The sequence below is a fragment of the Cynoglossus semilaevis genome, chromosome 1, assembly GCF_000523025.1.
Source record: "Cynoglossus semilaevis isolate Cse_v1.0 chromosome 1, Cse_v1.0, whole genome shotgun sequence".
Classification (NCBI taxonomy): domain Eukaryota; kingdom Metazoa; phylum Chordata; class Actinopteri; order Pleuronectiformes; family Cynoglossidae; genus Cynoglossus; species Cynoglossus semilaevis.
This window is the reverse complement of record NC_024307.1, coordinates 2,827,564-2,839,418: the sequence shown is the minus strand read 5'-3', so window position 1 is coordinate 2,839,418 and position 11,855 is coordinate 2,827,564. Positions and strand designations below refer to the sequence as shown.

Here is an 11,855-nt window from a genome sequence, read left to right as displayed (position 1 = left end):
TATTGCTAAAAGTCAAGTTATAACATACACTCCGCAATTTATTTATTTATATATTTATTATGTTGCTAAAAGTCAAGTTATTATTAAGGCTGGAGTTTGTTGTTAAATGTCTTTGCTTTGTACGATTGTAGCTGGAAATGTTAAGTGCTACATGTCGTTAGCAATCACAGCCAATCAGTTTATTCTCCTGTTCTGAACATATGATTTGTTACTGTTAAGATGTATTTGAGTGGATTTGTTGTTAAGAAAAGAGGTTAATCTCAGAAAGAGAACCGTTTAGGCAAACTATCCCGATACCGAAAGTCGTCTCCATTTCCACTCCAACCCTGAACACTCCCTGTTGACTTGTTGTGTTGTTACACACTGTACCACCTGTCCTCCTGGCATTTCAATTCTATTTTCTTTCTTTTATGTCGGACTGAGTTAAACCATAATATTTCTTTTTGCCCCCGACAGGAGAAGGAGTTGTCATTTGCTGAAAAGACAGATGAGATAACGTCCCCCAGGCACCCTTCCCCTCTACCACCGTTTCACTTCTTTATTGTCTCTAACAAAGGGTTATACATGTGATAGTGTGAGTAGCAGAGTGTGTGTGTGTGTGAAAAAAAGGAGGTGGAGTTCAGGTCAGATAAACCTGTGGAAGTTCTCTTTCCTGTCAGTTTGTTCTGTGAAGTTAGACGAGTTGTCGTGGGAACCGAACCATGGACTGGACCAGGACCCTGATCGTGTGTTTGGGATGTGGGCTTTGTTTTGTTCTTGTTTCGAGTCAGAGTCCATCTGCGTGAGTAAAATTCATCAAGTTTTTTTTTTTTGTTTGTGTGTGTTCTGTTAAACACTTCAACCAGTTGTCAAAAAATTTTTTTTTTGTGTGTTCTGTTAAACACTTCAACTAGTTGTCAAAAAGTATTTATTACTCCCTCTGGTATATAGAATGTATGCGATCTCTGGTCCAGAAGTGTTGCATGCTGGGACATCCACCTCGCTGGCTGTCACCATCTTAACAAACACCGGTGGTACGGTGACGGCCGAACTGGCACATGGTGACATCAGAGTGACGCAGACAGCGGGGTATGATGGAGGTAGGAGAGTCGATCACACACTGATCTACGACCACGCAGTTTGACTTCACCTGAAATATTAATTTTTTAAAATATTTTTTAAAAGGTGTGACCAAGGTCCTAACACTTCCTGCTGTGAGTACGTTCACCCTTTTAATTTTTGTTCCTCATCATCCAATCCACATGACTAACTCATATTTCCACTCCTCCAGATTAATGGCTCTCTTCCCCACAATTCCCTCTTTACGTTGACGGTGACGGGACACAGGGGCAGTAGCGTCGTTTTCACCGACACTATCAGCCTGAGATACAACCTGAGGAATGTCTCGACCCTCATCCAAACTGACAGGTTACACTACCGACCCGGAGACACCGTGAGAGCCAGAGTGGTTTCTGTGCAGCTGGACAATCTCCCGTTCAACGGGAAAGTCAAGGTGTCCGTGCAGGTGGGCTGCCGTCCCAGCACAGGCCGGACAGATTGTTTTTGTGGCCATTGTCTCGTCTTGGCGAGGTTTGATGGATTTGTCTTTGTCTCATACAGGATCCCAGTGGGAATATTGTCGACTGGTGGGAGTCCACGGGGAATCTGGGCATTGTTTTGCAGGAATTTTCTTTATCCCAGACAGCTCTTCTTGGACAGTGGACAATCACGACAACAATACATGTACGGTATTGTCCAGATTCAAGTAGTGATGAGAAAAAAAAGATATATTTTTGCCTAAACAAATATTTTTCTAAAATTCAAATTCATGTAATTTCATGTGATGTCAACTCATTTTTTTGTTTAAGAATTAAATCAAAGTTCTCTGTCTGTGAAAACACTGGAAAAACAATCCTTAAAATTCATGAAGATGTTGAAGGAAATCAGAACCAATTTTTCAGGAACTGGTGTTTGTAAAACCTTGACAAAAGAATCTTTTTCCAATCTTTTCGTTCTGTGTATCTCTGCAGGGTGTGACTGACGAGAAAAAATTCACTGTGGATCATGAAGGTGACAAAGATATATTTTTACTTTTGTAACGTTGTCTAAGTAAAGTATAAGTTACGACTAGGATTTCTGCTGACGTCGGCGTGAAGGAAAACCTGTTTGGAAATTTATTTATAACCTGTGAACAAATCCCTAAGTGTTTACTTTTTAATCTCCTATTATGTTTGTACTAAAAAACAGTATGACATACTGTGTCTGTAGCAGGCATGGGCAAACTAAGGCCCGGGGGTCGGATGTGGCCCGTTCAGCTTTTTAATCCGGCCCGGCAAACGTTTCCAAATTATATTTATATTATCATTATACTTCTGCCTTTTCCCTGCAATACCCACGTTTCTCCAATAGATGGCTTAGAAAATGATAAAAGCATTTTAGCATTTCAGGCTTTAAGTATGACTTTTACATGTTATATGTTTTACATTTGCCCACGCCTGGTCTATAGCATTGTTTCCCAAAGACTGGGTCGCGACCCTCAGGTGGGTCGCAAGAGTTTTTTTTTGGGCGGGGGTGTCGTCTCGCATCAGGTTCCCCAGGAGTTTACGAAAAATGTCTATTGACTTTTAAAATATCTGTCCCCCGAAAAAAAAGTTTGGGAAACACTGGTCTATAGTTGGACATTTATACAAATAAAATGTAATTATAATTATTAGTCAACAGTTTTTATATTGAATCATATCATATTGTATCGTATCATATTGAATAATATGGTATAAATTTAAATTATTTTATATTATATTGTATTGTATCGTACTATGTCATATTGTATCATGTAGTATTTGGATAAATATAATACAATACGTACTATATTTATCAAAATGTTTTTGATCTACATCTTAAATGATCTTTAGCGCCAATCAGACCAAGAGAAAGTTGAGATTTCGTTACACGTACCTTAAGAAGGTCGCAAACTTAAACATCCATGTCAATAATTTGTCGTTATTGTTACTCGTCGATTCTTGCAGAGCGTCCTCACTTTGATGTGATAATCAGCACAAAGCCGCAGATTCTTGTTGACGAAGATCTCACAGGATCAGTCAGAGCATTGTGGGTAAAACTGAATACATTTCAATAACAGAACATTTACAACATTGGACATATGTTTAAAAAATATAAAAAAATTTAATTCACTGTTGTTCAGTTACCCTAGCGGTCAGCCTGTAGGGGGAACTCTAACCATCTCAGTCCGTTTGGCCCCAGACAAGGATATGGACCGCGCAGCTTTAGCAAACGAGCTAACACAAAGTAAAGAGGTCAGTGATAATTGTTGTTGGAGTTCATGGGAAAAAATCTTTATCAGCGTTATCCTTATCTGCTTTTTCACTGGGCTTTTGTCAGGACATTGTTTGCAATTTTTTTTTTTTTTTTTTCAGATTTATGGGTCGACTCAGTTTTCCTTCAGCAAAGACCAACTTCAAACCCTTCTCGCTTCTTCAGGAGTCAGTGGTGAAGTCCGAGTGCTGGTCGCAGCCAGTGTTACCAGCAGTTTCGTTGGTGAGACTCAAACCTGGTGAAACAACGTATGAAGTAGTCCCTTCAGACCACGGAGTGATGTCACTGCATCTCCTGTTCCTGTAGGGTCTGATGAGAAAAGAACCGTGGAGGTCCGCCTGTTCCAGAACACATACCAGCTAAGGTTCCACGATTATCCACCGTCAATCAAACCATCTCTAAACTTCTCTACAAAAGTAAGTGAATTTTTACGGCTCCGTTCATCCCAGTACAGTAACACCTCGAGATACGAGCACAATCTGTTCCAGGACCGAGCTCGTAACTCCAGGTGCTCGGATCTCAAATCATTTTTTCCGCATAACATAACAGAAAAAATAATTCATTCCAGCCCTCTAAAAAACTCCCTTATTAGTGCTAATAACAATGGAAAAAACAGTGTTGTTGTTGTTAATCGCTATAGAGACATACATTAGCGGCTAATGGCGGCATGAGGAGGAGTAGGAGGGAAGAGAGTTGGTCCGGACATAGACTTGGTTCCATGGCGTACCTTAAATGTACACCTGTAACATATAATAGAATTAGAATTAACTTAACGAACATATTTTTTAAACTTTTCTTTTTTTAAATTTTTTTTGCTTTTTTCGATTCTTTAGCGAGCACCACGCTCATATTTATCGACAATTCCCTGCTTTATTTCTCTGGTCATCGTGCGTTTCTTCTTCTCACCACCATCCTCAACACTCACTCTCTTAGGACTCATCACTATTATGAAGAATAATGCACAAAACAGAGAGAAAAAAAATCACATAGATAACGCAAACACAATACTGAAGACTCGCGGAAGGCGGCGGGGGCTGCTCCGAGTGCTCGGCCACCTAGCGTCAGCGTCTGTAAGCGTGCTCGTATCTCAAATCCTTACTCGTATCTTGAAGCAAAAATCTACTCGAAGGCTAGCTCGTATCTCGAGGTATTACTGTACTTAGAATTCAGATGTATCACAAACTCAAATAAGCCAATGAGAGCCACAGCTGCCACTGTGCCATTTCATTAGGGCCACATCAGATTTCAGTGTTCAGTTCTCTCCTCCTTCTCACCCCTGCAGATATTTTTTTTTAAATTTGTTTTTATGTAATATAAATACTGTACAATACTACAGCTGGGAGGCAGGTTCGTTTGTTTTTTTTCTTTCTCGTTCTTAAATAACCAACTAAAGCGCATACTTCAAACTCAAGGCCCGTGGGCCAAATATGGCCCGCCTCATCATTTTATGTGGCCCACCAGAGTTCAGTTTAGAATACAGGTGTCTTAAAGTGAAAGTCTACAATAGACAGTTGACACTTGACCACTAGATGGGGTAAATGCAGTGGTCAAATCCCATCCGTATGTGGAAGTTAATAATTAATTCATTGTCATTGCGACTCAGCACACAACCAAATGTGACCTCTGTTTTTAACCCATCACCAAAGTCACTAGGGGGCAGCTTTGAGCACCCTGGTAAATTGGCAGATGGTGGACTCGAACCTGAAACCTTCCAGACCCAAGTCCGCTTCCTTAACCACTGAGCCACCACTAACCGCGTGACGGTTAATTTGAATTCTCTTTTTTCCAATTTTGCTCTATGTTTTTATTTTGAAACTTTATTTTGAATTTTTTGTAATTTTATGGAAGAAAAAGTCGTTGCCGTCCGTTGTTGTCTGTGAAGATTCGTCCAGGTCAAGTAATTTGAATTCTCTTTTTTCCAATTTTACTCTGTTTTTATTTTAAATCTTTGTCTGTGAAGATTCGTCAAGTTATCCGAGTTTAGTTCTAAGCAACTGGATTTTTTTTTCTTTGAGCTCGAAAGACACTAATCTCTGTGGTTGCCGTCTGTCTAAATTTTTTTTTTTTTTGGGTCGTCTCGCATCATCGTTTCACACGAGTTTATGAATAATGTCTATTGACTTGGGTCGCGAAGGTTTGTAACTTTTAAAACACGGGTCCCCAGAAAAAAAAAGTGTGGGAAACACTGACCTACTCTGATGTACTTCACAGCTCATGATCTCCAGGTACAACGGAGAACCTCTCAGCTCGCAGGATCTGACGGAGACGGTTGTGCTCGAAGTAACTCAGCTGAAATCTACGGAGATCGCTGACACGGAAACTCTGACCTTCCCAGTGCCACAGGACGGGGACGTCCACGTTAATATTAAATTACAGGATCTGGTGGAGATACTTTTTATTCGGGTGAGTAATGTTTGACACGCAGCGCCTTCGATGTTGACGCTCCAGGAAAACAGGACGTAACAAAACAACGAGACAAAGAGAGGAAAAAAAATATTCACGTCATCATTTATTCATCTTTACGTTCAGGCGTTATTTAAATCCAGCGAGGAGACTCTGAGGGTCTACAACGACTTTGTGTCGCCCAGTAACTCATACATCCACATCGCCCCGATCGCTTCCCTACCGGCACAGGTAACCTTAAACATATTTGTTGTATGCAAAGAAAAAAAAAATCCTCTTCTGTCTGTAATGAAGATGGGTAAATATTTTTAATTTCCAGGTTGGATCAAGTTTCCATGTCAACGTGGAGAGCTCATTCAAACTGACTTCACTTCACTTTGTGGTAAAGTAGGAAATAAGAATTTTGGGAAATTAGTAGAAGTCGAACCTGCGTCACTTCTGTGGTTTTTTTTTTTTTTTTATCTTTCTGAACTCGATCCTTTTTGTATCAGATTTGATCAGGACCTTGTTTCCAGTTTCAGCGTTTCCTTTTTATGTTTCAATACGTTTCCCGAAATCTGTGTCTTGTGGTAATACAATATTATGGTCCAGCCTCTGTTATTTCTTCACCATTGTATTGATAAGGTCTCGAAGACAAAAACTAGTCACAAGATTTTACAATAAAAACTAGTTTTTTTTACTAACCCTCACCTCAATTTACGGGCTTGTGTAACTAGATCACAAGTTGTTGGTAAACAACCTGTTGACTGTTCACAGCCTGGTGTGTTGACGGACTTAGATCTTACTTTTATTTATTGTAAAATTTCGTCCATTCTTTTATTTTAAAAAAATACTTTTTATATATTTATTTTATTTTTTTGTTTATTTGTATATTTTTATTTATTTTGTTATTTGTTTGTTTTAAAATTAAATTAAGTTAAATTATGCTCTTTGTGTTGCCATTAATGTTTTTATTGCAAAGCCAGGGTTCCCAACCAATGGGCTGGGGACCAGTACTGGGCCGTGAATCATTTGGTCCTGGGCCGCACAGAAATAATAAAAGCTTCGTTTAAATTTAATTTATTTTTTTAAATTTGTTTAATATATAGTCTGCGCATTATTTTAATTTCTTTATTTTTTTGTCACTTCTAGTATATATATATATATATATATGTTAATATATATATACATGCATACGTTGCAGTGTAATAATAACAGGAATGAATGCATTATATAAAATTATAAAATTGTAATTATAAATAAAAATATATATAAATATAAATTATTAAGTTATATATAAGTATATACATCATACATAAATAAATAAATACAATATAAATAAATTATAAGTGCACTTTATCGTGTTTTGTGTTGCACATGATCGCACACACTGTGGACATATTGTCTTTCATAAAACTGATCAAAAAAAATAAACAACTGTTCTCTACCTCTGTACTTCCAGGTGAGCTCCAAAGGTCGGGTACTTGACGCAGGAACGAGGAACTCGCCCTCATTCTCTCTGACGCCAACCCTTTCCTGGTATCCCGAGGCCTGCGTCACCGTCTACCACGTCCTCCCTGATGGAGAGGTCACCAGCGACAAACGTCACGTACCTGTGAAACAACCACACGACGTAATAGGGCCTTTAACCATCTCCCATAGTTCTTTGCTGGTAACGGTCGTCCTTGACTAATTCTCTGGGTTGAGCCTGTGGTTGCGTGTGCTTCGTCCTGCAGATCTCTCTCAGCTGGAGCAGCCCCCAGGCCCAGCCGGGTCAGCAGGTGTCACTCACCGTTTCTGCTCTGGAACCAGGATCCCGACTGGGAATTGTGGTCATAGGGATGCACAATGACAGCGCTCCTGTGGCCGGCCGAGACGCAGCGGACGCACAGGTGTGACCACTTCTAAAATTAGGTTCTCAAACTCCACTGAACTCAGGGGCTACTGTCGTTTTATGTTAAGGTAGTGTTTCTCAAATACTGGGGCGGGGCCCCCCTGGGGTTGGGGGTGTATGCATTGGGGTCCCAGGGGGAGTATGAGGGGCTTTCTATGGGATATGGCACGCTGGACATAAGTGTACCACTGCTGTAATGCTTGAATGATAACAAGCCTCCAGTCACTAGGTGGCAGCACCTCATACAGTGGTTTGTACAGCTAAAAAAAATATACATGTTACCAGGTTCTCAATAGTATTTCAATTTGCGGGGGTGTGGGTCGGTGGGGTAATAATTTCTTCCATAGTGTAGCGGTTAGCACACCTGCCTCAGAGGTGGAGAACAGAGAGTCCTGGGTTCGATTCCCAGAGGAACCACATGTTGACAGCATATCTGCTGCTAACACAAGAGTTCCCCAAATATGGGGTCAATAAAGTTCAAATTATTAATATTATTAATGGAGAACCACTGTGTTAAGGGTTCAGGGCCCGGGAGTGTTCCCTGGGCCAGAGGTTTGGAACCTCTGCCTTAAAGCAAATTATTCGAAACACACAGTAACTAAACAGAATCATTGTGAGGAAATGATATTGCGTTATTCTCACAGTACTGTTCACATCGCTGTTGTCTGTTATGGAACTTTTCCAACTTTTGTCGAAATGCATTCAGACTCTGAAACCAGTTGTTCTGGATGTAACAGATCTGTGTGTTTTGTGGACGAAATGACTGCTTTTTCCTCAGAGCTTGTAACTCTAGTCTGCTCGGTCTGTGGCCCGAGGCCTAAAGGCATCGCTAGGATTGAGAAAACAAAAAAAAAACCTCAGTTTGTCCGATGATGACATTAAAAAAAAACAACACATTCACTAGGTGTGATTGGATCATTTTAAGATGGAACTCTCCTCTGGCAGTTTAAAGTTTTACACTTGTTTAAAGTCACAGTCACCTGGTGTGACTCGACTCGACTTGACTTTCTCATTTTTCCTCTGACTCTCACGCACAGGACTGCTGCGTCTGGCTGCTGACCAACGCCACACGACACAGACAAATGCAGTGTGATGGATCAGAGAGTGGTTAGGTTTTTTATTTTAAATAATTTTAAATGTCATTCTTAAATTAAATATTTGATTTCCACCTCATCACGTCTATTTTTTATGTGTTCAAAGATGGTGTTCAGTTGATGGAGAAATCCTGGAGCCACTGGTTGGACACCACGGCGTCCTTACTGTGGTCTGATAGGACAGTTAGGTGAGAACCACGTTACGTTAAGGTGGTAAAGAACTCATGCAGTCGTCATTAGTTACGGATGAAATTTAAATCTAATAAAAAAATGTTTTTCTCTCAGTGAACACACGTGGACGACGGGTGACGTCAACGTTCCAGATACTGTTGATTCTCTTGGAGCTGTGGCTCTGATAATGTCAGCCAGCCTGGGTTTGTCTTTCACTCCTGTGCCAATAAAGGTAAACAGATGTTCAAAGGACGCCACTGGATTGTTTTGAATGTAACATTTTTATTCTATTTTTTTTTTCAGAAGAACTCTCCTGTTAGGAAAAATATTACTGATTTTTTTTATTATTTTTTTATTCTCACAGCTGCCAGTTCTGAAAGATTTCACCTTGTCTCTCAATGTCCCATCATACCTCATCAGAGGAGAGGAGATCGTGTTGGAGATCAACGTCATCAACCACTTAGAGATGGAGCTTACGGTACGAGAAGCTGAATTTTGGCGATTTCCGTCTGATGTGTGAACTGCATCTGAGCCACGGCACAACCTCATCAAAGGAAAATACAATCATCTAATGATAGATCTGAAGACTGGGCCTGTTTAGTTGAACACAACACTGAGATACCCACAGGGATTGAAGAAAGACACGTACAAAGGTCTTCAACAAATCTCTGAATCGCTCTAGTTTTCAGAACCATCTCCTGCCACCTAGTGGAATAACCTATCAATGTTCGGCCTGTCACTGTGCATTTGCACTAAATAAATAATATTTTTTGGATCAATTAGTTTAACCAAATATTTTTTAAACGGTTCACCTGAAGATCGCTCAATGCACGCGGAACAGTGGTTGGGAATCGCTGCTTTAACTGATCTGACATGTCACACTTTTTTCACTTTCTAAAAACTTAATATTTAAACTCTTTTGCCGAGCATTTATAGGAATTCCTTTTTTTTTTTCTTTTTTTGTCTGCAGGTTATCGTGCTCCTTGCACAGAGTGCGGCCTTTGAGTTTGTTCTGGCAAAGGAAGGCGACGTCTCTGTGACAAATGCTCAGAAACTCACCATAGGAGGTCACACCACCGCCGTGGCCCGCTTCCCTATAAGACCCGTAGCTCTTGGTGAAATGGAAATATCAGTGGACGCCGTATGTGCCGAGAGCTCAGACAGCCTGGTGCAGATTGTGTTCGTGAAGGTACGCGGCGATTTGATTGGATGAAATCTCACCTGAGCATGATGCACGTGGACACAAAGTAATCCTGTGTTAACGGTGGTGTTGTTTTATTTTTTTCTCCTACTTTTGAAGCCCGAGGGAGTTGAACAGACCTTCACACAGACTCTGTTCCTGGAGCTGGCTCTCAAGAAGAACTATTCCGATTCCATCTCCTTCTCCTTCCCACCAGATGTGATTCCGGGCAGCCAGAGGACTTATGTGGCTCTCTCTGGTACGTATAACGTTTATATCTCCTGTTGTGCCAGCGGCGGGTTTATCATGGTGAAATGTATGTTTGTGATACCACGTCTGTTCAGTTACAGATATATAGAACAGCTGCCTTCATTTCTGTGTCTGTTTGGATTAGTGATTGGAGTGCTATAATTGGTCAAACCTGCCATCACACGTCTTAAAAAATAATAATAATAAAAAAAAACATTTGTCCCATTGCGCCCCCCTGCGGTAACTTCACGGCCCCTAGGAGGGCCCCGCCCCCCACTTTGAGAACCACTGCTTTAAATATTGGCGATAAAGGATATTTAAATTTGTATAAAATGTGGAACTGATCCAGAATGGGAAACTGTCAGGAATGTTAACAGTGGCTACATATGCTGAACAGCTGTGGTGTCAAACTGAAGGGTCCTGGGATCCGTCATGGCAGAGAGGCAAGAATTTGTTTTTTCTGAACTACCTTATTGTCTTATCTTCTTTTGAACCACATCTGAGTGGACTCAAACCCAGGACTCTCTGCTTCCAAGGCAGGCGTGCTAACCGCTACACTATGGAACCGACATGTTAATACTTAAGAAAAAATTTATATTATTGTTATAAAAATGGGTCAAATAACCCAGAGAGGGACAGCGAGTGAGACAGCGCCACACAGTGTCGAGTGGCAAAAATGGAGCTAGATGTTTCCTCGTATCTCGAGGCATATCTTGCAAAAGTTGCTTACTCATACTCGGAAATTTTGTATCTCGGGGCCCCACTGTATTCCACCCCGTTATGGCGCCTCCTGTGGCAGCCTGTGTTGGTTCTAAACTCAGTTTTTCAAATATTGCATGTAAACAGTTGATCCGTCAGATGTCCGTCTTGTCAGTGACCAGTGTCCTGTCTGCTCCGCTTCATGCAGGTGATCTCCTGGGCTTGTCCATTGATAATATGGACTCCCTGACCCCGATGCCAGTGGGCTGCGGGGAGCAGAACCTGATCCACTTCACCCCTAGTGTCTATGTTCTCGACTACCTTGAAATGATGGATGTGAATAAAGACGGCATCAGACAAAAGGCCATGGAGCGACTGATGGCGGGTGAGACGTTTCTCCTCAGTTGTTTACTGTTATTTATTTTATTTTTATTTCTCAATTGAATCGTTCCTTTGTTGTTTGCTTTAAGGTTACCAGCGACAGCTGCTCTACCAACGAGACGACGGTTCCTTCAGTGCTTTCAGGGACAGAGACGCTCTGGGAAACACATGGTGAGGTTATACTCGACTTTTACTAAAAAAGTAAACAGTGCCTAGTACTTATCCTTTGATGTTCTGGCTTGTGGAGATTCATTTGAATCGTCTCAAAGGCTTTGACAGATTTTTAGTAAAATATTTTTTTATTAGGGCTGGGCAACGGTTACATTTTTTTTTTTACAGTGCGATTAATCGTATGACTTCTTGCGATTAATCACACTGTCCAAAAATCTATTCAAAAGTAGTGTGTAGTGCACTTTTATTTTAAATGTACTGCCTTATGAATGACACTGACAGCCACTAGAGGGCACTCTAGGCTTGTGTACCAGTATCTGCT

At 40.8% G+C, this 11,855-nt stretch overlaps 1 protein-coding gene across 1 annotated transcript in view; it reads left to right on the top strand.

Moving 5' to 3' along the window:
- The first annotated feature begins 34 nt into the window (after positions 1–34).
- LOC103384437 (CD109 antigen-like) overlaps positions 35–11,855 on the top strand; it is a 16,811-nt gene continuing 4,990 nt past the window's right edge. Inside the window, 23 exon segments of the mRNA XM_025058882.1 lie at positions 35–781; positions 931–1,079; positions 1,165–1,193; positions 1,271–1,504; positions 1,600–1,722; positions 2,010–2,049; positions 3,006–3,087; positions 3,182–3,293; positions 3,414–3,534; positions 3,619–3,728; positions 5,524–5,715; positions 5,842–5,946; positions 6,035–6,097; positions 7,157–7,327; positions 7,431–7,586; positions 8,626–8,695; positions 8,789–8,870; positions 8,968–9,085; positions 9,218–9,331; positions 9,824–10,042; positions 10,154–10,292; positions 11,190–11,366; positions 11,452–11,563. Coding sequence (XP_024914650.1) covers positions 702–781; positions 931–1,079; positions 1,165–1,193; positions 1,271–1,504; positions 1,600–1,722; positions 2,010–2,049; positions 3,006–3,087; positions 3,182–3,293; positions 3,414–3,534; positions 3,619–3,728; positions 5,524–5,715; positions 5,842–5,946; positions 6,035–6,097; positions 7,157–7,327; positions 7,431–7,586; positions 8,626–8,695; positions 8,789–8,870; positions 8,968–9,085; positions 9,218–9,331; positions 9,824–10,042; positions 10,154–10,292; positions 11,190–11,366; positions 11,452–11,563 — 2,798 coding nt within the window. The 5' untranslated portion in view covers positions 35–701.